Source organism: Helianthus annuus, chromosome 5 (assembly GCF_002127325.2).
Source record: "Helianthus annuus cultivar XRQ/B chromosome 5, HanXRQr2.0-SUNRISE, whole genome shotgun sequence".
Lineage (NCBI taxonomy): Eukaryota > Viridiplantae > Streptophyta > Magnoliopsida > Asterales > Asteraceae > Helianthus > Helianthus annuus.
The window spans coordinates 63,315,798-63,341,477 of record NC_035437.2 but is presented as its reverse complement, the minus strand read 5'-3'; the positions used below and the strand labels follow the sequence as shown (position 1 = coordinate 63,341,477).

At 42.9% G+C, this 25,680-nt stretch overlaps 1 protein-coding gene across 1 annotated transcript; it reads left to right on the top strand.

Moving 5' to 3' along the window:
* The first annotated feature begins 1,971 nt into the window (after positions 1-1,971).
* LOC110940645 (26S proteasome regulatory subunit 8 homolog A) lies at positions 1,972-5,565 on the top strand. The gene is made up of 9 exons (XM_022182198.2): positions 1,972-2,287; positions 3,650-3,747; positions 3,863-4,087; positions 4,176-4,238; positions 4,327-4,490; positions 4,588-4,744; positions 4,829-4,927; positions 5,024-5,134; positions 5,247-5,565. Exons 1-9 carry the CDS (start codon positions 2,083-2,085, stop codon positions 5,385-5,387), a joined length of 1,263 nt encoding a protein of 420 aa, XP_022037890.1. The 5' UTR covers positions 1,972-2,082; the 3' UTR covers positions 5,388-5,565.
* Positions 5,566-25,680: the final 20,115 nt, after the last annotated feature.

Here is a 25,680-nt window from a genome sequence, read left to right as displayed (position 1 = left end):
ATTTAGTAAAACTTATATTTTTAACTTGGTTTATTGAGAAATCACTCTTGAAATTTTAGATCCACATGATTAACAACTTACTTTGATCATTATTTTACAAGAAAACCACATATTCTTTCAAGTTCATGTTTCTTATGAGGATGATCCATTAACTTCTATCATGTTCATCCTCTCATCTTGCTAGATTATGTTTTTAATCATGATCTAGCAAGATCATATGATGTTCAACATCATTTTCACAAGCAAACAATGATCAACAAGTATTTCAACACATAAACAACTTAGTTTCTTCATTATTCAAGCTTATGTTCAAGTTTACTTCTTGTGATTCTTAGTGTTCTTCATGATTAACATTATGAATCTTCTTTTAACCACTTAAAATAGAAGTAAAATGGAAAGATCAAAGCTCTTACCACTAGCTCAAGACTAGGGATGATCAAGAGAAGAAAACAAGTGGATAAAAGCAAATCAACAAGGTCCTTAAACTTCCGTAAGCTCCTAGCTCCTTTGTGTAACCTCTAGCACCTTTGTATATACTTGGATTGTATGAAGCTTGATCAAATATGGTGAGTGTGTGTGTGTGTTGATTCTCGGCCGAGAGCACAAGGGGGAAGAGAAGAAAGTTGTGTGTGTTTTGATGTGTGTAGAAATGAAGTTATGTTCACCATGTGTATACTTATAACCCATTTTATGTATTTAACCCATGGTTCTTATGTTTTGTAAAGCACAACATGATCTAATTTAAAATTGAAAGAAAATCAAGAGTGGGGCCCTTGTTGGGGCCGTCCACTAGGTGGGGAGGTAGTAGACTAGGTTCTAAACATAAGTTAGATTATGGTAACATTGTAAGTGTGTAGTTAGGTTTCTAGTTAGTTGATATTTATATGGGGTGTTATGATGTTCGGGGATCATAACTAGCTTGGTAATGTTAAAACAGTGCTTCTAGTGTAAATTTGATGTTTCAGATAGTGTCCGGTTGTTCGGTTGCTTACCGGTTCGTTAAGGTGCTAAACTATGCAGTTTAGTGTGCTTTATGTACCCTTTTGTGACACTTTTGATTCCCGACACTTAGGAAAGCATTCAGGACCATTTAACCAAATTTCTGCATAATATTAGTGTGTTTAAATACTGAATTTTGCTTAATTCAGCACTTTATGTGGGTTTTAAGCACTTTCCGGCACTTAAACTATCTCTAAAAAGGCAGTTTTGTGATCCTTACTTTCCTATACACTATACTAGTGTATGACTTGGTTTCTGGCTCATTCTGTGTCTCAACACACTGTCTGTCTATGTACTAAACTCCGTCAGCATATTTCAGATTTATCTGATAACTGTGCTAACTATGTTTCGTGCATTATTTGAGTAAATAAGCTTTCATGCAATAACGGTATGACATTAAGCAATATGTGATGCACATGTATGTATATGGCAAAAATCAGGAAGCAGTTAATTGAAATTCAGCACAGTCATTAAACACTAATCGTGGTTTAATAATTGTACGGATACCTGAATTTTTGACAGTTGTCACAACTACAACATAAGCGCCACATTGATCTGGCATACTTCAGATTTGAATATAAAATTGAACAATTTAGTTAACCATTGAACTCTTTCCTCTCCTAAACACTTTCACACTTCAATCGACATGCTGCCTAGGCCAACTGCCTTAGCCCTTCTCATCCCCCTAAATGTCACACTCAGTTCTCCCTATTTGATACGTCGACAGTAGCAATTATTTATTTGTCTTCCTTGAGTGGGGCGGTTGTCGTATTGTTGTTGGTAAGCCCTTCTACTGTTGAACGAATCTTTAAGATAGATTTACCATCTCAATTTAATGTCATGTTTCTTGATTAAAAACCTTCCATCCTCTTTGTTAGTTTGGTCAAAGTATTAGGACCAAAGTTGTAAAATACAAAAACACAAGGGATCAAACTCACAAAACCTTCATCATATCATATCAATCAACCAGATTCAATACTCTTGTCTTGCGCAGAAAGCCATCAAACAAGAACCCCAAATCGCCTGACACACGAAACCTATAGGGTTACAAATCCTCCGATCTAAACCTGCAAAATTGTGAAAATGGCGAGTGTCGATGTAGCCATGAAACCATCGGATTCAGTTGACAGAGATGAGAACTGTTCGTCAAGATCCTCAACGGCGAAATCAGGTGAAGGATTAAGGCAGTATTACCTGCAACATATTCACGATGCTCAGCTTCAGGTTCGCCAGAAGACTCATAATCTTAATCGGCTTGAAGCGCAGCGTAACGAGCTCAATTCTCGAGGTAGGGTTTGTAAAATCCCCAATTTTTTTTTTAAGTAGAACCCTAATTTAGTTGTGTTGTGCGTTTGTATTGATTCAATGTTTTGTGTGTTGTTGAGATGTGTATGCTTTGTGGAATTAGGAGTGTGGGAGTTTCGATTTGATTGTTGGATTTGGTGAATGATCTTGTAGTTTTAGAGTTTTTTTGTATTGAGGTTAGTTTGTAAGGAAGTTGAAACTTTAAGGTAGGCATTCTTGATATCTGATCTTGTTATCTTGTTCATTATGGTTCTTGGTGTTTGTTACTATTTTGTATGAAATACAAAATATTTTAGACTGCTTCTTTAATTGGTTGATTTGAATATGAAAGTAACTGGTGGGTGCTCTTTTTAACGGAAAAAATGTATTACTTTTGAGGCTAGGCGATGTCGGGTAACTCCCCCAGCCACCTCAGCTGAGTGGCGCCCCCAACACCACCCCCTTCCTCTCCGCCAACAAGGGGCGCTATCATTGCCACCGCCAAGCCCTTAACGTGCCTTAAGGCTGAGTTTGGTGGGGGCACTTTTGCTACAACCAATCAGATTTTTTTTTCTTTTTTTCTTCTTTTTTTAAATAATAGTCAAGGAGCTTTATTCCACTCCCCTCCAGCCTAATTGGTGAATTGCCCTTATTATGATTGTTAATTGCTGCAAGTGTTTGTAAGTGTAAAAGGCAACTTATAAAAAGTCAAAAGTTTCTTGTGAATCTACTTGTTTTTGGTTTCAGTCTATGTGTTGTAACTTGTATGTATCCACTAGAGTTCACTTATGTTCTTTTCTGAGCACACATGTTCAAAAAACTGAAAGTTCGAAACAGTTGCTTAACAACTGAATGTGTTGAGTCTGTCTGGTTAGCATACTTGTGTCGAAACAGTTGCTTAACAGCTGAATGTCTTGGGTCTGTCTTGTTTGTATGTTTGTGTGCGAAACAGTTGCTTAACAACTGAATGTCTTGAGTATGTCTGGTTTGTATGCTGTGTACGAAACAGTATAAGAATTTAAAAATTGATCTTAGAATTTGTTTTTGTTCTATAATTTTTGCTTAACTACTGGAATGTGTTTTTATTGTGTTGGAGTCCATCTGGTTTATATGTTTGTGTAAGAAGCGGTATGCCGGTATACAAATATGGAAACTGATGTTACAAATGAGCGACTGTTTTCTTTTTGTTACATTTACAGTGCTAAATTAGTAGAGGTTTTGGATTGAACTTCAATGAGTGATTGGTTTTGATTTTGTTAAGTGAACTTTATTTTGTCTGTGTGTTATGTCGTTGACGAAATGTTACAATATTAGGTTTTTTTATACGGGCTGCTTACTGATATTACTATTTAATATTAAAATTCAGTCAGGATGCTTAAGGAAGAGTTGCAGCTGCTTCAAGAGCCAGGATCTTATGTTGGTGAAGTTGTTAAAGTAATGGGGAAATCCAAAGTACTAGTCAAGGTTAGTGACGTTTTATATTTTACATTCAAGGATCACTTAGCTATATAAAATTAATTATAAATATTACCTAAAGCTTAATCAAAATTATGATTTTTTTTACATCTATTGCTGGCAGGTGCACCCAGAGGGCAAATACGTAGTTGATATAGACAAAAGCATTGATATTACTAAGATCACTCCATCAACCAGAGTAGCCCTTCGCAACGATAGCTATGTTCTTCATTTGGTTTTACCAAGCAAAGTTGACCCTCTGGTCAACCTTATGAAAGTTGAAAAAGTCCCTGATTCTACATACGACATGATTGGTGGGCTAGACCAGCAAATTAAGGAGATCAAAGAGGTTATCTCAAGTTTCCTTTTTGTTTAATTCTTTATTACGAAACTTTCAAGTTTAGTTGTCATTTGATGCCAATATTCAAATATATCAGGTTATCGAACTTCCAATCAAACATCCAGAGTTATTCGAGAGTCTCGGAATCGCTCAACCAAAGGTACCATGGCACACAATATCTCTCTAATCATTCAACCGTTTTATCATTAATAGTTATATTAACGCTTTGTGTATGTATCTGTTTCTAGGGAGTTTTGTTATACGGGCCACCTGGCACAGGGAAGACCTTGTTGGCAAGAGCAGTGGCTCATCATACTGATTGTACTTTCATTAGGGTTTCTGGTTCTGAACTAGTACAGAAATACATTGGAGAGGGGTCTCGAATGGTCAGAGAACTTTTTGTTATGGCGAGGTTTGTACTATGCGGCAACACTGTACCTTTATTGTTACTTTTTATTAATTTAATAATAATGTATTTATTGTTATTATTTTTGTTGATGTTGATGCAGGGAACATGCTCCATCTATCATATTTATGGATGAAATAGACAGTATTGGATCTGCTCGGATGGAATCTGGAAGTGGGAATGGTGATAGTGAAGTACAACGAACTATGCTCGAGCTTCTTAATCAGCTTGACGGTTTTGAAGCGTCAAACAAGATTAAGGTACTTGGGTGGGAATACGGATGTGTTTTTTTGGATTAATATATATGACGTTTTAAGATTTTTTTCCTGATGTAATGTTCTCAGGTTTTGATGGCTACAAACCGTATTGATATCCTGGATCAGGCTCTTCTCAGGCCCGGGAGAATTGATAGGAAAATTGAATTCCCAAATCCCAATGAAGATGTGAGTATCGTGAAAACTTATTTTTTTAATGGCGAAGGTTTGGTAATCTTTTTGCAGCATATATATGTGGATTAAATTTTGTGCGTTTCCTTGTAGTCACGGTTTGATATTCTGAAAATTCATTCAAGAAAGATGAATTTAATGCGTGGCATTGATCTGAAGAAGATAGCTGAGAAAATGAATGGGGCTTCAGGGGCTGAGCTTAAGGTGAGTTCTTTTTGTTTTGTTTTTCTTTACAGTTGAATTTGACTGTTTTTTCTCAATCTTTACTCCATAGTAATAATTGTTTTTTTTTTCTTGTCGTTGTGTGTTGTTATAGGCGGTTTGTACTGAAGCTGGAATGTTTGCTTTGAGGGAGAGGAGAGTCCACGTGACCCAGGAAGATTTTGAGATGGCAGTCGCCAAGGTTATGAAGAAGGAAACTGAGAAAAACATGTCGTTGCGCAAGCTTTGGAAGTAATCAAGTAGACGTGTTTTCTTTCTAGTACTCTTTTCAAACGTTTAAACCTTGCATCCTTTATGATGTGCCGATTGTGTTATTTACTTTTATCGTTTGCATCCGAAACATACTAATATTATGTTAAAGCCCAACTTTTAAAGACTCTTGGTTGATATTGATTGAGGTTTAGGAATTGTCTTATTTGGGAAGATACACAAATGGTTTCTCAAAGTTGTGACAAGAGAATAGATTAACTTTTTATAAGTCATAATAAGTCACAAATTTTCACTCTCATTTTCTCCTTTTTAAACCATAAATCTCATTCTCAACTCTTATCCAAACACTATTAAAAGGACTTATTATTTTTTATAACTTAATAAGTTAAAAAGAGCTCCAAAATAAGCTAATCCAAACAAACACCCACATAGTAAAACCTGCTTTGGTATAAGACTATGGGGTATGGGGCGGGGGTTTGAGCGGGGGTTGGGGGAAAACGCTCAAGCCACCATCCCGGGTGGGCTTGGGTTGGGGCGTGGCCCTTAGGGCTTGGGTTTCAAGCCGGGCGTGGGGCGGGTCTAGCAAGCTGACATGGCGGGCTGTGAATGGCCAAACCAAACTAGCCGTTGGGGGCTATTTAAAAAAAAAGAATTTTTTTTTCCTTTATAAATATCTTACCATATTTATAATTTTTCTCACACCATATCAAACACATAAAACACAATTTTGCCATGTGTTCTTCAAGTTATACTGAATCGTCATCATCATCTGACGATGGTGCGGAAATATTTCTACAAACAATCGCGACGGTGGTGAAAGCTATCGTGGAAAACGAAGAGGAGGAGGAAGAGACTCAACAACCTAAACGCAGGAGAAGGTACATCGCTCGTGAACGACACACCGCTAACGATTTGTTGGTAAGCGATTACTTCTCAGCGGAACCTAAGTATGATGAAAAAATGTTAAGGCGTCGTTTTCGTATGAGTAGAAACTTATTTTTAAGGATATCTAGAGATCTTGAGGAGAAGTATGTTTATTTCCAACAAAAACCCGATGTAGTCGGGCAATTAGGATTTAGTACGTGGCAAAAGGTCACGGCCGCACTTAGGCAGTTAGCGTTCGACAATAGTTCGGACATTATGGATGGCTATTTAAAAATGTCTGCACGTGTAGCTAGAGAAAGTCTTCACAACTTTTGTTCGTGTATTCTAGAACTTTATAGGAAAAGATATTTGAGAAAGCCCTCGTTCAGTGACATGCAACAATTATTGGAACATCATGCAGATTATCATGGGCTACCCGGGATGCTAGGTAGTTTAGATTGTATGAAATGGGCTTGGGAACTTTGTCCTACCCAATGGCAAGGCGCTCACACGAGTGGATTTCACGGGATGCCAGCCATCATGCTTGAAGCGGTTGCGTCCCAAGATCTTTGGATATGGCATGCGTTCTTCGGTATGCTAGGTTCACATAATGATATTACCATCATAAACCACTCGCCCCTTTTCAATGATCGGGTAAATGGTATAGGACCCAAAGGAACTTTCTTTGTAAACGGGGTTGAGTACGTGTATGGGTACCAGTGTTGTAAAAGTCGGATTACTCGGTCGAGTACTCGGCGAGTACTCGGTCCTCGGACCCCCTCCGAGGCGACTTCCTCCTAGGCGGTCTCAATTAGTCGGCCTCGGGATTACTCGGGAGTACTCGGTGCCTAGTCGGCCTAGTCAGCGCCTAGTCGGACGTAGTCGGCCTAGTCGGTCTAGGCGGTCAACGTGGTTTGTTGACTTTTAATCGGTCAAACTCGGTCAAAATCGGCCTACTCGGCCTTGTACTCGGACTACTCAGCCTTGTACTCAGACTAGTCGGACTTGTATTCAGAATATTTGAACTTTAAACATGTTTCATTTTAAATTATACTCAGTTGACATGAATTATGCTTATTTTAACACATAAATAATATATAACAATTAATTTTCTTTATATTTACCATGTCCGCGTACTCCTCGAGTACTCTCCGAGTACTCCGATTACTCCCAACTCCCCAGTCGGCCGACTAGGGACCGCCTAGCGACTTTTACAACACTGATGGGTACTACCTAGTTGATGGGATTTTCCCAGAGTGTGGGGTTTTCGTAAAATCGTTCACAAAACACGGTACCACAGATCCAAAGAGATTAAAGTTTAACAGGGTCCAGATGGCTGCACGTAAAGACGTCGAGCGAGCATTCGGTGTTTTGAAGAAAAGGTGGCGAATATTGGCAATGGCTTGTCGACTATGGGACAAGGATCAGATTGGAAACGTGATGTACACATGTATCATTCTTCACAACATGATTTTGGAGGATGAAGGTTGTCACACCCCAACCGATGGCGGAATCATCGGGGCATGGCACTGAGCGAAACAGATTGTCCAGAAGTTTCCATAACACCTATCTATATAATCCAGTTAAAGATACGTCCCATACCGTATCCCGAATAAACAAATACATCATTACAGATAACATCCAAACAAGTAATTCTGTTCCGACAACTCAGGTTTAATTTAATACAAAACATAAATATTGTTCAAAGGCTCCTAAAGACCCAGCCTGACAAGATCTACAGACAACTATGCTCTAGTTGCTCTTTCCTGACAGACAACTATTTGTTGGGGGCCTCTAGAGCTTTATTCTAGCCTCGCTTTCCTAGCAAGCAAACATCTTAAACACTTGTCACATACGTTAAAATAAGGTCAATACATATAATGTAAAGGTGAGCATACAAATTTGATATAGCATATAGAGTTCGAATAGTTCACGCATAACCAGCACGTACACAGAGGAAAATGAAGCATGTTAATTATCGACATGGACCTATCGATACCAACGACTGCGGGTTGACAGTCCGATACGGTTCGCAATACATGATTACCACCGTAATCCATGCAAGTAATTGTCCTTAACAACCCTCGTGTGAACGGGTGCTGAGTCCAAACTATAGCACTACGTCGTTAAGGCAGGTAGACAGCATTCCACGTGTAAACACAATCAACAAGCATTCATTTAGTCACGTAATACATGCGAATCGGTTAGCGTTCAAATAATTGAGTAGTGCGTTTGATAGTGATTTTGATAAGTAACGTATGTAACACCCAAAAGTGCTAAAAGCAAAAAGGGATCGAGTATACTCACAGCGGTTGATTGATGGATTGAAGGGAGCGCTTGAGAGTAGGGTTAGCCTGAACAGTTTGATAGCATAACGATGAATACACGAATAATGGAAACAAGTGTAAGTGGGTCGAACAGCCTGGTCGATCGAACGGCAGGTTCGATCGAGTGGGTTGTTCGTTCGGCTGGACAATCCGTTCGGACAACCTGCTCGATCGGCCAGCAGGCTCAGTCGATCGATCGAACGGTCCATTCGATCGGTCGGCTTAACCGATCGGTTAGGAACTTCAGTAGTAGTCCTCATCAGGTTGTCTCTCGATCGAGCAGCATATCCGATCGAACAGCCTGTTCGTTCTGATAGCATGTTCGATCGGGTGGCACCCCAATGCGTCGAATGAGTTGAAAATCGATTAAGTGTTGAAGCATAGTATCTCATGATCCGATGAGTAATGTTACCAAACAGCTCGTTCGATCGAACATCACCTCGTTCAATACCATACTTCATGAATTTGTCAAAGTGTGGGTCCACATGCTAGCCGATCGGCTGGCCTGGTCGATCGACTGACATGTCCGATCGGTTGGGCTGTTCGTTCGAACAACCTAATCGTTCGGTCAGCATCCTGACCTGGTCGGCCTGTTCGTCTAACACTTGGCTGTTCTGATTATTTGACGCTATATTGAGGTTGTTTCTCCTGCTCGGACAAGAATCACCCAAGTCCGGCCGGTGAACGGTTCGGAACGTCGGTTTAACATTTAGCCCGAAGTCGGTGAACCTCGTAGATAGAACCCGAATCTTGAACCACACAACCATTGGATTGATCAGTGAGTTGGCTCAAGCTCTGTTTCTACTGGTTTGAAGGCATTGAGTGTAAAAGAGTTGAAACAAAGTTGGAAATCCTCCTTTCAATCCTTTACATCATGTAAATGTTTAGATCTCTAATAGATCTTGACTTGTTTATGTGGAAATCGGTTAGATCCGAGCTATTCATGGTGGATTGAGGCCAAAACATGGTGTTCTTAAAGAACACCATGATGACATCATCCTAGAATGCTTAGATCTTGATGATTTCATGGTTAGAAACCAAGATTTGAAAGATAGAAAGGTGTAGAAGCACGTTTTGATTAAGAAAGTACAAGATTTAGGTTAGAAACTTACCGAAATCGGAAGAAATCTGAGGAAAAAGGAGGAGCACGAGCTGGTCGGTCAGAACTCTCCAAAAGTGGTAAAGAGTAACAATGACAGCCCTATTTATAGGCTCCAAAAGAGGAAAGGGCTGGCCGATCGGCCAGACTTCCCGATCGGACAGCCTACTCGATCGGACAGTCCGTCCGATCGGCTGGGCTGTTCGATCGGCTGACAGCCTGATCGGTCAACAGCCTGGTTCGAGTGTTCGGTGCGACGATTTTCAATATTTCGATTTCGATTGAAGACGAGACGAGCACGATAGAGTTTCCTATTCAAATTACTTTCAGTCCCAACCACTATATCTAACATACAATCATCTATGCTTTACCCTATCCTTACGTTACCATTCGTCGTAGTTCGATTTCGATTGTATTCGAGTTGAGTTTTGAGTTTCGATTCGAGTTTCAATTGAGTAACACACCAAACATGAATTAAACACGCACAGGTAACACATAAGGCACACACACAAGTATTATAATGTAACACCCCGTGTTTTCGAATGTCAAAGTCAAAGTCAAAGTCCAGGTCAACTTTGACTTTCTTTGACTGTAGATAGTCGATTTCGTGTTTTAGTTGTATTATGTGGAGCAAGTGTTGTAATCAGCAAGAATCGAAGTGATCGAGTATGTTTTAATGCGAACCGATCTACGACTGGGAATGATAGAAAGTAACAATGCGATAAAGTTAATCTAATCAGTAATCAGACCGATCTAACAATCAATCGAACTCGAGACTCGAATCATGCGAATTGTGGTATTGTTATACATGTGTGTGTGCCTTATGTGTTACTTGTGCGTGCTTACTTTATGTTTGGTGTGGTATTCAAGCAAATCAATCGAAAATCGAATCGAAACTCGAAAGGCAACCGAACTCAACCGAAACTGACAACGAAACGTGACTAATAGAAGATTGTATGTTAGATATAGTGGTTGGGATTAAAAGTAATTTGACTAGGAACTCTATCGTATTCGTATCATCGTCCATCGAAATCGAAACGTCAAAAATCGTTGCAAAATATTCGAAGTGCGTGGCGGATCGAACTGGAAGCATCCTGATCGAACAGGCCAGCCGATCGGCTAGCACCTTGCCAGCCGATCGAGCAGCCCACTTGATCGGATCTCCCAGCCGATCGGCTGCCACTTTCCTCTTTTGGAAGCCTATAAATAGGGCTGTCATTGTCATACTTTCCACTTTTGGAAAGCTCTGACCGAACCAGCTATCTTCTCCACCTTTTCTCAGATTTCTCTCAACTCCGGTAAGTTTTCACTCTAAATCTTGTACGTTCATGATCATTACTTGATTCTACACCTTTCTATCTTTCAAAACTTGAATTCTAACCGTGAAATCACCAAGATCTAAGTGTTCTTGGGTGATGTCATCATGGTGTTCTTGATGAACTTCAAACTTTGACATCATCCAACCATGAATAGCTTAGATCTAACCGATTTCCACATAAACAAGTTAAGATCTTTCATAGATCTAAACATTTTTAAGTTGTGAAGGATTGAAAGTGGGAATCTCAACCTTCTTTCAACTCTTTTACACTCAATGCTTCAAATCGGTAGGAACGGAGCTTGAACCGGCTAACCAATCATTCAAATGGTTTAGAAGGTTCAAGATTCGGGTTCTATGAACAAGGTTCACCGATATCGGTTAAACTCTAAACCAACATTCCAAACCGTTCAACCGGCCGGACTTGGGTGATTCCTGTTCGAGCCAAGGGAACAGGTGGGAACGAAGGTTATCATAGTTCAACACGTTGTCAAGATACCTTGAAAGAATAACAAATAAACAAACAACCAAGTGTTAGACGAAAGGCCGACCAGGTCAGAAATGCTGGCCGAACGGCTGGGCTGTCGAACAGCCCAGCCGATCGGATATGCCAGCCGATCGACCGGGCCAGCCGATCGGCTCGCACATGGTCCCACACTCCCAAACCTTGAAGAATAGTATTGACGAAGTAATGTTCAATCGAATGGGTCACTCGATGAGTAAACATTACTGCTCGGATCAAGAGATACTATGCTTCAACACTTAATCGTTTTCGCAAGTTGTTCGTAGTAGAGAATGTTAGCCGATCGAACAGACTGTCCGATCGAGTGACATTCAGTTGGGGACTAACATGAAGCTCCTAGCCGATCGAGTGAGCTAGCCGATCGAACGAACCGTTCGATCAAACGACTTGAAACGGTAGGAACACTTCAGTGTTCTCAAATACTGCAACAAAAACTTCCAAAGTTCAAATCCTCTAACACAAACACACCAGAGGAAGAAACAATCCACTCGAATGGTCCAGCCGATCGAGCCAGCCGGCCGATCGAACAGGACTGTCCAATCGGATATACCAGCTTATCGAACAGGCCGTTCGATCGAACCTGCCGTTCGATCGACCAGCCCATTCGATCCATCCATACTTGTTTACTTTTCCGCGTTACTTATCGTTATGCTATCGAACTATTCAGGCTAATCTTACTCTCAGCGCTCCCTTCAATCCATAATCAATCACTGTGAGTATACTCGAACCCTTTTTGCTTTAGCACTTTTGGGTGTTACATACGTTACCTATCAAAATCACAAACGGACACACTGTACAAACTATTTGAACGCTAACCGATTGCATGTATTACGTGATTAAATGTATGCTTGTTATTATGTTTACACGTGGAAAGCTGTCTACCTGCCTTAGCAACGTAGTACTATAGTTTGGACTCAGCACCCGTTCACACGGGGGTTGTTAAGGACAATCTACTTGCATGATTTACGGTGGTGATCATGTATTGCGAACTGTCTCGGACAGTCAACCCGCAGTCACTGGTATTGATAGGTCCATGTCGATAATTTACATGCATCATTGCTATCTGTGTACGTGCTGGTTATGCGTAAACTATTCGAACTCTATATGCTATTATCAAACTTGTATGCTCACCTTTACATTTTATATATTGACTTTATTTTAACGTATGTGACAGGTGCTTAAGTTGCTAGGATGCTTAGACATGTGGTGATGAAATCGAGGCTAGGAAGAGTCTAGAAACCAAGACAATTTATATTTATATGTTAAATCTGAGATGTCGGAACATGTTTTGTATGAAGAATATCTATGCCTGTAATAACTAGATTTATCTTATGGGTCACGGTATGGGACGTGATATTTAAAACTATTTGGTAATAATAGTTGTTATGGAATTTCTTTGAACAATCTGTTTCGCTCAGTGCCGCGCCCCGATGATTCCGCCATCGGTTGGGGTGTGACAGATTGGTATCAGAGCCATAACTATAGGGAATTAGGCAGACACGACCTAGTCCGGGTCGCTGTCTTAGAGACCTAGACTATAGTTAGGAACCATCAGACCCAGTTTATGTGCTTATTCTGCAATCCTTCCCCATCACTGCACTCGAATTTTCAAATAAAAGTCGGTAGGTTTAGTTGGGAATAGGTGTGAAAGCCGCAAACTCCTGACCAAACTGCCTTACTTATGCTGATTTTATTCGTTTATTCATGCTTATCTCATTGTTTTCACCAACAAACCAAGGAGGTTATGCCAAATCAGGAGTGAAATCCATATTTTGACGAGTAACCTCCTTTATTTTATTAAAAACAAGGAAGAAATTGCTAAGCCAAGGGGTGAAACCCTGACCTTGGCAGTTTGTTCTGGATTTCATTTACCTCACCAAGGCTTCGATGGACTCCAACGACCTGAACTCACAAGTATGACCTAGGGAACGCGCGTGGAATGCCCAAGAATCGAGGCAGAGACACGACCCCTATAGTCGAAAGTGACGACAAGTCTACTGTGAATAGTCGAGTTGCCTTGGGTAGTCGATGTCTAGTAGCCGCAGACAGTCTATCTTTCGATTTTACGTATTTCGATTCTGAGAACCGTAACTGTGTACTCTGATGACTTGTTGACTTTTATGTGTTTAGGGTGCTTTCTTGTTTTATGATTATGTTTTGGATATTACTCGATTTCTGCTATCAACACACACGACTCGCAATTGTTGTTCTATCTCAATTCGACATCCAGTTATCGCAACTCTAGAGCGATCTTATACTATACTATGCTGTGCGACTAAGATACTATTCGATATGATATCCGAACGACACGCGAACTTTGAGGGATAGGTTTCTGTTTTCTGACTACCTCAGTGATTAATGCCTAGGTAATTTACGAGTGTCTGTGTTTTGTGCTCCTGTGCTTCTGTGTTCTAGGTGCTTCTGTGCTTATGTGTATCTGTGGTTATGTGGTTATGTGCTTATATGTTTAAATGATACGTGTCTCGACGTGATTCTAAGCTTTTGTAGTCTAGACGTGTGAGGTGAGATTCGATTACGTTGTGTTGAGTCCTGTGACGATGTCTGTTGCAGACCATGTCGTCGTCTGGATCACGTCAACGTCTGACCCGCCAAGAAAAGAGAGACCGACGTCTCGCTGCTATCATCTCCAAAACCGTGGCAAAAGCTGTGAGTGAGGTGTATGAAAACGCTAGCAAGTCGTCAGAAGAATCCCGAACTGAGATCTCCAAGGATTCAAGAAAGGCTGCTTTCAGCTTCAAGCAGTTCAAAGCATGTGGACCGAAAGAGTTTACTGGCGAAGATGGTCCGACAGCCATGTTTCACTGGTTCGACTCGGTCGAAGTCACTCTGCGCCAGAGCGAACGTCCTAAACATCTCCGTACTCTAAATGCTACAGGCGTCTTCCAGTCCCGTGCTCTAGACTGGTGGACGGCCGAACGAAACAAGCGCGGAAATGATGCAGCTTACGGGCTATCATGGAAGGAGTTGAAAGCGATCATGATCGAAGAATTCTGCCCTCCTCATGAACGCCAAAAGCTGGAGGACGAGTTCTGGGAAATCAAGCAGAAGGACGGAGACAACGCTGCGCTCACTGCTCGCTTCAAGCAGCTTAGTATCATCTGTCCTGATCAAATCAAGACCTCAGATCAAGCCATCAAGAAGTACATCCGAGCTCTCCCCGACTGTGTAGCCGACTTCGTTCACGCCGCCAAGCCAGCAACAATCGAGGAAACCTACCTACTCGCCGCTGAGATCAACGATAAGCGAGTCAAGTCAGGTTTCTGGGATAAGCAAACTAAGTCTCTGCATCAAGTCACTGCAACACCCACCGACTCATCTGCTCAACCCTCCAAGTCCTCAAGAAGGAAGAAGAAAAACAACAACAACAGCTCCAGCAACAAGAGCTGTGCTGCCGCAACAAACGCTGCTCCCCTGCAATCTGTACCAGCTCAACAGCAGCAGCACCAGCGTTCAGCTCCAGTGATCAATGCACCGCTAGCAAAGCATGCATACACAGGCCCTCACCCACTCTGCCCGACATGTTCGTATCATCATCCAGTGGGTCTAGCTTGTCGTTTTTGCGCTCACTGCAACCTCTCCGGTCATTTCACTGCGAACTGCCGTTATGGTCCTCGCCAAGCCCCAGCTCAAGCTACTGTCAACCAAGCTCTACTCCCTGCCCCTCAAGGCCAACTAGCAGCTCCAGCACCAGCAGTCAATGCTAGAGTCTGCTTTGCATGTGGTGACCCTAACCACTTTGCCAACAGATGCCCGAACAGGGTAGTCAAGCAAGAGTCCCAACAGCAGCCACAACAACAGCAGCCTCAGCAGCAGCAACAAGCAGCCCATGCCCGAACTTTCAACCTCAACGCCTGCCAGGCTCAGGCGGATAACAACGTGGTTAATGGTACTTGTGAATGGTATTTATGCATCATGTTTGTTTGATACTGGAGCCGATAACTGCTTTGTGTCATTTGAATTCGAGAAGCTCCTTAGTCGTAAGCGCTCTTATCTAACCTCGCCATTCGAAGTCGAAGTTGCTACAGGGAGAACTATTGCTGTTAACTCAGTACTCCGTGATTGTACCCTCGAACTCAACAATCACATCTTTCCGATCGACTTTATTCCGATGCAACTCGGAAGTTTTGATGTCATAATAGGCATGGACTTTCTTCGTGAAAACCACGCTGAAGTTGTGTGCTTTGAAAAGATGATTCGATTCTCGCTCGCGAATGGTGATCTTCTATGTGTTTATGGTGAAACAACGTCGAAAGGTCTCAAGCTTATGTCGTGTATTCAAGCCAGCAAGTATCTCCGCAAGGAATACCGAGCCTTCTTGGCCAACATCGTCGTAGCGGAGAAGGGAAAGAAAAAGAATGTTGAAGTCAAAGATGTTCTAGTGGTTCGTGAATTTCCTCAGGTGTTCCCTGATGATCTTCCCGGACTACCACCAAGTCGTGATATCGACTTTCGTATCGACCTCATTCCTGGAGCTAACCCCGTTGCCAAAGCCCCTTATCGACTCGCACCATCCGAAATGCGGGAACTCTCGAATCAACTCCAGGAACTACTCGAAAAAGGCTTTATTCGCCCAAGCACCTCTCCGTGGGGCGCGCCAGTCCTTTTTGTCAAAAAGAAGGATGGATCGTTCCGGATGTGCATCGACTATCGGGAATTGAATAAGCTAACCACCAAGAACCGGTACCCTTTGCCCCGAATTGACGATTTGTTTGACCAGCTCCAAGGTGCATCATGCTTCTCTAAGATCGATCTACGTTCAGGATATCATCAGCTACGGATTCAGGAGGAAGACATTCCTAAAACTGCCTTTCGAACCCGTTATGGCCATTACGAATTTGTTGTCATGCCCTTTGGATTAACCAACGCACCCGCGGTTTTCATGGATCTTATGAATCGTGTGTGTAAGCCTTATCTTGACCGTTTCGTCATCGTGTTCATCGACGATGTCTTGATCTATTCCAAATCGAAAGCCGAACACGCGCAACATCTACGTTTGGTTCTCGAGTTACTTCAGGGAAACCAACTCTATGCCAAGTTCTCCAAGTGCGAATTCTGGTTGGAGGAGGTTCAGTTTCTGGGTCACATAGTGAATAGTCGGGGTATCCATGTCGATCCTGCGAAGATTGAAGCTGTCAAAAGCTGGATTACGCCTAAGAACCCGTCAGAAGTTCGTTCTTTTCTCGGACTAGCGGGCTATTATCGACGATTCATCGAAGGATTCTCCAAGATCGCTGTGCCGCTTACTGCTCTTACCCATAAGGACAAGCCTTTTGTGTGGGGAAACGCACAAGAGACTGCCTTTCAAACCCTCAAGCATATGCTGTGCAACGCACCGATTCTTACTCTGCCCGACGGAAGCGACAACTTCATTGTCTACTGTGATGCTTCTAACCTTGGTCTCGGCTGTGTTCTCATGCAGCGAGACAAGGTTATAGCCTACGCATCTCGTCAGCTCAAGATCCACGAGAAGAACTATACAACCCATGACCTCGAGCTAGGCGCGGTTGTCTTTGCATTAAAGATTTGGCGACACTACCTGTATGGCACTAAGTGTACAATCTACACTGATCACAGGAGTTTACAACACATCTTTAATCAGAGAGAGCTTAATATGCGTCAACGCCGATGGGTAGAACTTCTCAATGATTACGACTGTGAGATTCGTTATCACCCAGGCAAGGCGAATGTGGTTGCTGACGCTCTCAGCAGAAAGAGTTACGTGCTCAGTACTCGAAACATCCAAGCACAGCATAACCTCGAAACCCTCATCCGAGAAGCTCAGCATGCTTGCTTTAACGAGCGTACATTGAAGAGAGAAAGGATCTATCACGATGGAGCTCAGTTAGTAAGCAAACCAGATGGGATATTCTATTATCTGGACCGAATCTGGATCCCCAAGCGGACTGATTTGCGAAAGATTATCATGAACGAAGCCCACAAGTCCCGATATTCTATTCATCCCGGTGCAGACAAGATGTACCAGGACCTGCGTTATAAGTACTGGTGGCCGGGTATGAAAAGGGATATCGCTCTGTACGTTGGAAGCTGTTTAACTTGTGCAAGAGTCAAGGCGGAACATCAAAGACCTTCTGGCTTACTCGAACAACCGCCGATACCCATATGGAAGTGGGAGAGTATAGCTATGGATTTCATAACGAAACTCCCGCCCACGCCATCAGGTCACGACAGTATTTGGGTCATAGTTGATCGTCTAACGAAATCAGCCCACTTTTTGCCGATACGAGAAGACTACAAGGTGGAACGACTAGCCCAAATCTACACCGACGAGATCATTCGTAACCATGGTACGCCTCGTGACATTATCTCTGATCGAGACGCTCGGTTCACTTCGCAATTGTGGGAAACGTTTCAAACGGCCCTTGGTACGTCGCTTAATCTGAGTACTGCATTCCACCCTCAAACCGACGAACAGACTGAAAGAACGATCCGTACTCTTGAAGACATGCTCCGAGCGTGTGTAATAGATTTTGGTGGAAGTTGGAACAAACACCTGCCCTTGGTGGAATTCTCGTACAATAACAGCTATCATGCCAGCATCCAAATGGCACCTTTTGAGGCTTTGTATGGTAGAAGATGTCGATCGCCTATTGTGTGGCACGAGATCGGTCACTCGCAACTAACCGGTCCCGAGATTCTACAAGAAACGACTGACAAAATCCACCAGATAAGAGAAAACCTGGTAAAAGCTCGGAACAGACAGAAAAGTTACGCCGATAAAAGACGCAAGCCCCTTGAATTTGAAGTTGGTGACTACGTACTCCTAAAGGTATCACCTTGGAAGGGTGTAGTCCGATTCGGCAAGAAAGGGAAACTCGCGCCTCGATATGTTGGACCTTTTAGGATTCTGGAAAGAATCGGAAAAGTCGCCTACAGACTCGAATTACCGGAGGAACTCAGTAACGTCCATCCGACTTTCCATGTCTCTAACCTCCGAAAATGCCTAGCTGATCATGATCTAATCGTACCCCTTGACGATCTTCAGGTCAACGAAACGTTACACTTCGTGGAAAAGCCTGTCGAAATCATGGATCGCCAAACCAAGCAACTCAGGCGCTCTCGCATCCCAATCGTGAAAGTCCGGTGGGAAGGCAAACGAGGCGCGGAATTCACTTGGGAACTCGAAAGCGACATGAAGGCCAAGTACCCGCAGTTGTTTAAATAAATAGATTTGAAGCATCAAATTGGTAAATCACGGTGTTGTGTAGCCTTCGAGCCTAATTTCGGGACGAAATTCCCTAAACAAGGGGAGGTTGTAACACCCCGTGTTTTCGAATGTCAAAGTCAAAGTCCTGGTCAACTTTGACTTTCTTTGACTGTAGATAGTCGATTTCGTGTTTTAGTTGTATTATGTGGAGTAAGTGTTGTAATCAGCAAGAATCGAAGTGATCGAGTATGTTTTAATGCGAACCGATCTACGACTGGGAATGATAGGAAGTAACAATGCGATAAAGTTAATCTAATCAGTAATCAGACCGATCTAACAATCAATCGAACTCGAGACTCGAATCATGCGAATTGTGGTATTGTTATACGTGGGTGTGTGCCTTATGTGTTACTTGTGCGTGCTTACTTTATGTTTGGTGTGGTATTCAAGCAAATCAATCGAAAATCGAATCGAAACTCGAAAGGCAACCGAACTCAATCGAAACTGACAATGAAACGTGACTAATAGAAGATTGTATGTTAGATATAGTGGTTGGGATTAAAAGTAATTTGACTAGGAACTCTATCGTATTCGTATCATCGTCCATCGAAATCGAAACGTCAAAAATCGTCGCAAAATACTCGAAGTGCGTGGCGGATCGAACTGGAAGCATCCTGATCGAACAGGCCAGCCGATCGGCTAGCACCTTGCCAGCCGATCGAGCAGCCCACTTGATCGGATCTCCCAGCCGATCGGCTGCCACTTTCCTCTTTTGGAAGCCTATAAATAGGGTTGTCATTGTCATACTTTCCACTTTTGGAAAGCTCTGACCGAACCAGCTATCTTCTCCACCTTTTCTCAGATTTCTCTCAACTCCGGTAAGTTTTCACTCTAAATCTTGTACGTTCATGATCATTACTTGATTCTACACCTTTCTATCTTTCAAAACTTGAATTCTAACCGTGAAATCACCAAGATCTAAGTGTTCTTGGGTGATGTCATCATGGTGTTCTTGATGAACTTCAAACTTTGACATCATCCAACCATGAATAGCTTAGATCTAACCGATTTCCACATAAACAAGTTAAGATCTTTCATAGATCTAAACATTTTTAAGTTGTGAAGGATTGAAAGAGGGAATCTCAACCTTCTTTCAACTCTTTTACACTCAATGCTTCAAATCGGTAGGAAAGGAGCTTGAACCGGCTAACCAATCATTCAAATGGTTTAGAAGGTTCAAGATTCGGGTTCTATGAACAAGGTTCACCGATATCGGTTAAACTCTAAACCAACATTCCAAACCGTTCAACCGGCCGGACTTGGGTGATTCCTGTTCGAGCCAAGGGAATAGGTGGGAACGAAGGTTATCATAGTTCAACACGTTGTCAAGATACCTTGAAAGAATAACAAATAAACAAACAACCAAGTGTTAGACGAAAGGCCGACCAGGTCAGAAATGCTGGCCGAACGGCTGGGCTGTAGAACAGCCCAGCCGATCAGATATGCCAACCGATCGACCGGGCCAGCCGATCGGCTAGCACATGGTCCCACACTCCCAAACCTTGAAGAATAGTATTGACGAAGTAATGTTCAATTGAATGGGTCACTCGATGAGTAAACATTACTGCTCGGATCATGAGATACTATGCTTCAACACTTAATCGTTTCCGCAACTTGTTCGTAGTAGAGAATGTCAGCCGATCGAACAGACTGTCCGATCGAGTGACATTCAGTTGGGGACTAACATGAAGCTCCTAGCTGATCGAGTGAGCTAGCCGATCGAGTGAGCTAGCCGATCGAACGAACCGTTCGATCAAACGACTTGAAACGGTAGGAACACTTCAGTGTTCTCAAATACTGCAACAAAAACTTCCAAAGTTCAAATCCTCTAACACAAACACACCAGAGGAAGAAACAATCCACTCGAATGGTCCAGCCGATCGAGCCAGCCGGCCGATCGAACCGGACTGTCCAATCGGATATACCAGCCGATCGAAAAGGCCGTTCGATCGAACCTGCCGTTCGATCGACCAGCCCATTCGATCCATCCATACTTGTTTACTTTTTCGCGTTACTTATCGTTATGCTATCGAACTATTCAGACTAATCTTACTCTCAGCGCTCCCTTCAATCCATAATCAATCACTGTGAGTATACTCGAACCCTTTTTGCTTTAGCACTTTTGGGTGTTACATACGTTACCTATCAAAATCACAAACGAACACACTGTACAAACTATTTGAACGCTAACCGATTGCATGTATTACGTAATTAAATGTATGCTTGTTATTATGTTTACACGTGGAAAGTTGTCTACCTGCCTTAGCAACGTAGTACTATAGTTTGGACTCAGCACCCGTTCACACGGGGGTTGTTAAGGACAATCTACTTGCATGATTTACGGTGGTGATCATGTATTGCGAACTGTCTCGGACAGTCAACCCGCAGTCGCTGGTATTGATAGGTCCATGTCGATAATTTACATGCATCATTGCTATCTGTGTACGTGTTGGTTATGCGTAAACTATTCGAACTCTATATGCTATTATCAAACTTGTATGCTCACCTTTACATTTTATGTATTGACTTTATTTTAACGTATGTGACAGGTGCTTAAGTTGCTAGGATCCTTAGACATGTGGTGATGAAATCGAGGCTAGGAAGAGTCTAGAAACCAAGACAATTTATATTTATATGTTAAATCTGAGTTGTCGGAACATGTTTTGTTTGAAGAATATCTATGCCTGTAATAACTAGATTTATCTTATGGGTCACGGTATGGGACGTGATATTTAAAACTATTTGGTAATAATAGTTGTTATGGAATTTCTTTGAACAATCTGTTTCGCTCAGTGCCGCGCCCAGATGATTCCGCCATCGGTTGGGGTGTGACATATAACACCAAATTCGCATAGTTCGAGTCTCGAGTTCGATGGTGGTTAGATCGGTTTGATTGTAGATTAGTTAACTTTATCGCATTGTTACTTCCTACTATTTACAGTCGTAAATCGATTCGCGTTGATAAAACATTCGATTACTTCGATTCTTTCTGCTTACAACACTTACTCCACATAATACAACTAAAACTGAAAATAGACTATCTATAGTCAAAGAAAGTCAAAGTTGACTTGGACTTTGACTTTGACATTCGAAAACACGGGGTGTTACAGCCTCCCCTTGTTTAGGGAATTTCGTCCCAAAATTAGGCTCGAAGCTGCACAGCACCGTGAATTACTAATTTGATGCTTCAGATATTTATTTGAACAACTACGGGTACTTGGCCTTCATGTCGCCTTCGAGTTCCCAAATGAACTCCGCGCCTCGTTTGCCTTCCCATCGAACCTTTACGATAGGGATGCGTGAGGTTTGAGTTGCTTGGTTTGGCGATCCATGATTTCGACAGGCTTTTCCACGAAGTGTAGCGTTTCGTTGACCTGAAGATCGGCGGGAGGTACAATCAAATCATGGTCAGCTAGGCACTTTCGGAGGTTTGACACATGGAAAGTCGGGTGGACCTTACTGAGTTCCTCCGGTAGTTCGAGTTTGTAGGCGACTTTTCCGATCCTTTCCAGAATCTTAAAAGGTCCAACATATCGAGGCGCTAGTTTCCCTTTCTTGCCGAATCTGACTACACCCTTCCAAGGTGATACCTTTAGGAGTACGTAGTCGCCAACGTCAAATTCAAGGGGCTTGCGTCTTCTATCGGCGTAACTTTTCTGTCTATCCCTGGCTTTCGACAAGTTGTCTCGAATTTGGAGGATTTTGTCAGTCGTTTCTTGTAGTAACTCGGGACCGGTTAGTTGCGAGTGACCGATCTCGTGCCATACAATAGGCGAACGACATCTCCTTCCATATAAAGCCTCGAATGGTGCCATTTGTATGCTGGCATGATAGCTGTTGTTGTACGAGAATTCGACTAACGGCATGTATTTGTTCCAACTACCACCGAAGTTTATAACACACGCGCGGAGCATGTCTTCAAGAGTACGGATCGTTCTTTCAGTCTGTCCGTCAGTTTGAGGATGGAATGCAGTACTCAGGTTAAGCGACGTACCAAGGGCCGGTTGAAACGTTTCCCACAATCGCGAAGTAAACCGAGCATCATGGTCTGAAATGATGTCACGAGGCGTACCATGATTACAAATGATCTCGTCGGTGTAGATTCGGGCTAGTCGTTCTACCTTGCAGTCTTCCCGTATTGGCAAAAAGTGGGCTGATTTGGTCAGACGATCTACTATAACCCAAATGTTGTCGTGACCTGATGGCGTGGGCGGAAGTTTGGTTATGAAATCCATAGCTATACTCTCCCACTTCCATATAGGGATTGGAGGTTGTTCGAGTAAGCCAGAAGGTCGTTGATGTTCAGCCTTAACTCTCGCACAAGTCAGGCAACTTCCAACATAGAGGGTGATATCCCGTTTCATACCCGGCCACCAGTACTTGTAACGAAGATCCTGTTACATTTTATCGGCACCGGGATGAATAGAGTATCGGGATTTGTGGCCTTCGTTCATTATAATCTTTCGCAAATCGGTCCGCTTAGGGATCCAAATTTGGTCCAGATAATCGAAAATCACATCTACTTTGCTTACAAGCTGAGCTCCACCGTGGTAGATTCTCTCCTTCTTCAAGGTGCGTTCATTAAAACAGGCATGCTGGGCTTCGCGGATGAGAGCTTCGAGGTTGTGCTGGGCTTGGGTATTGCGAATACTGAGCAAATAACTCCGTCTGCTGAGTGCGTCGGCTACAACATTTGCCTTGCCTGGGTGATAACGAATCTCATAGTCGTAATCGTTAAGAAGTTCTACCCATCGGTGTTGACGCGTGTTAAGTTCTTTCTGATTAAAGATGTGTTGTAAACTCCTGTGATCGGTGAAGATCGTACACTTGGTACCATACAGGTAGTGTTGCCAAATCTTCAATGCAAAAACAACTGCGCCTAGCTCGAGATCGTGGGTTGTATAGTTCTTCTCGTGGATTTTGAGCTGATGAGATGCGTAAGCTATAACATTGTCTCGTTGCATGAGGACACAGCTAAGACCAAGGTTAGAAGCATCACAGTAGACAATGAAATCGTCGTTTCCGTCCGGCAACGTGAGAGCGGGAGCATTGCAAAGTTTGCGCTTAAGGGTTTGAAAAGCAGACTCTTGTTCAGTTCCCCAAACAAAAGACCTGTCTTTATGGGTAAGAGCGGTAAGCGGCACAGCGATCTTAGAGAATCCTTCGATGAATCGTCGATAATAACCCGCTAATCCAAGAAATGATCGGACTTCAGACGAGTTCTTTGGCGTAATCTAGCTTTTAACTGCTTCAATCTTCGCGGGATCGACATGGATACCCTTACTATTCACGATGTGACCCAGAAACTGAATCTCCTCCAACCAGAATTCGCACTTGGAGAATTTGGCATAGAGTTGGTTCCCCTGGAATAACTCGAGGACCAAACGTAGATGTTGCGCGTGTTCGGCTTTCGATTTTGAATAAATCAGGACATCATCGATGAACACAATGACGAAACGGTCAAGATAAGGCTTACACACGCGATTCATCAGATCCATAAAAACCGCTGGTGTGTTGGTTAGACCAAAAGGCATAACAACGAACTCATAGTGGCCGTATCGTGTGCGAAAGGCTGTTTTATGTACATCTTATTCTTGAATGCGCAACTGATGATAGCCTGAACGTAAATCGATCTTCGAGAAACACTTGGCACCTTGCAGCTGATCAAATAAGTCATCGATTCGAGGCAAGAGGTAACGGATCTTGATGGTCAGCTTATTCAATTCCCGATAGTCGATGCACATCCTGAACGACCCATCCTTCTTTTTGACGAAAAGGACTGGCGCGCCCCAAGGAGAGGTGCTCGGACGAATAAAGCCTTTTTAAGTAACTCCTGGAGTTGGTTTGAGAGTTCCCTCATTTCGGATGGCGCGAGTCGATAAGGGGCTTTGGCAACAGGGTTAGCTCCGGGAATAAGGTCGATACGAAAGTCGATATCATGACTTGGAGGTAGTCCAGGAAGATCATCAGGAAACACCTGAGGAAATTCACGAACCACTGGAACGTCTTTGACTTCAACCTTCTTTTTCTTTTCCTTCTCCGCTACTACGATGTTGGCCAAGAAAGCGTTGTATTCCTTGTGGAGATACTTGCTAGCTTGGACGCATGACATAAGTTTAAGACCCTTCGAAGCTGTTTCACCGTACACACATAGTAGATCACCATTCGCGAGCGAGAATCGAATCATCTTTTCGAAGCATACATCTTCAGCATGGTTTTTGCGAAGAAAGTCCATGCCTACTATGACGTCAAAACTTCCGAGTTGCATCGGAATAAGGTCGATTGGGAAGAGGTGATTGTTGAGCTCGAGAGTACAATCATGAAGAACAGAGTTAACGGCGATAGTTCTTCCAGTAGCGACTTCGACTTTGAATGACGAGGGAAGATAAGAACGCTTACGACTAAAGAGCTTCTCGAATTCAAACGACACAAAGCAGTTATCGGCTCCAGTATCAAACAAACATGATGCATAAATACCATTCACAAGGAACGTACCATTAACCACGTTGTTGTCAGCCTGGGCTTGACGAGCATTGATGTTAAAGGTTCTGGCATGGGCTGCTTGCTATTGCTGCTGAGGCTGCTGCTGCTGCTGCTGGGGTTCTTGCTTCACAACCCGGTTCGGGCACATATTTGCAAAGTGGTTAGGGTCACCACATGCAAAGCAGACTCGAGCATTGACCGCGGGTGCTTGAGCTGCAGGTTGGCCTTGAGGGGCTGGAAGTAGAGCTTGATGAGCGGCGGCTTGAACTGGGGCTTGACGGGGACCATAGCGGCAGTTCGCAATGAAATGGCCGTAGAGGTTGCAGTGGGCGCAGAAACGACAGGCGACTCCCACCGGATGATGGTATGAGCATGTCTGGCAGAGCGGGTGGGGGCCTGTGTAAGCGCGCTTAGCTGGCGGCGCATTGATCACCGGAGCTTGTCGGTGGTGAGACTGCTGT

Coding starts and splice junctions, on each gene's coding strand:
- LOC110940645 (XM_022182198.2), top strand. CDS start 2,083: ATGGCGAGTGTCGATGTAGCCATGAAACCATCGGATTCAGTTGACAGA. Junction 4,088..4,175: donor AAATTAAGGAGATCAAAGAG/GTTATCTCAAGT, acceptor CAAATATATCAG/GTTATCGAACTTCCAATCAA. Junction 4,928..5,023: donor TCCCAAATCCCAATGAAGAT/GTGAGTATCGTG, acceptor GTTTCCTTGTAG/TCACGGTTTGATATTCTGAA.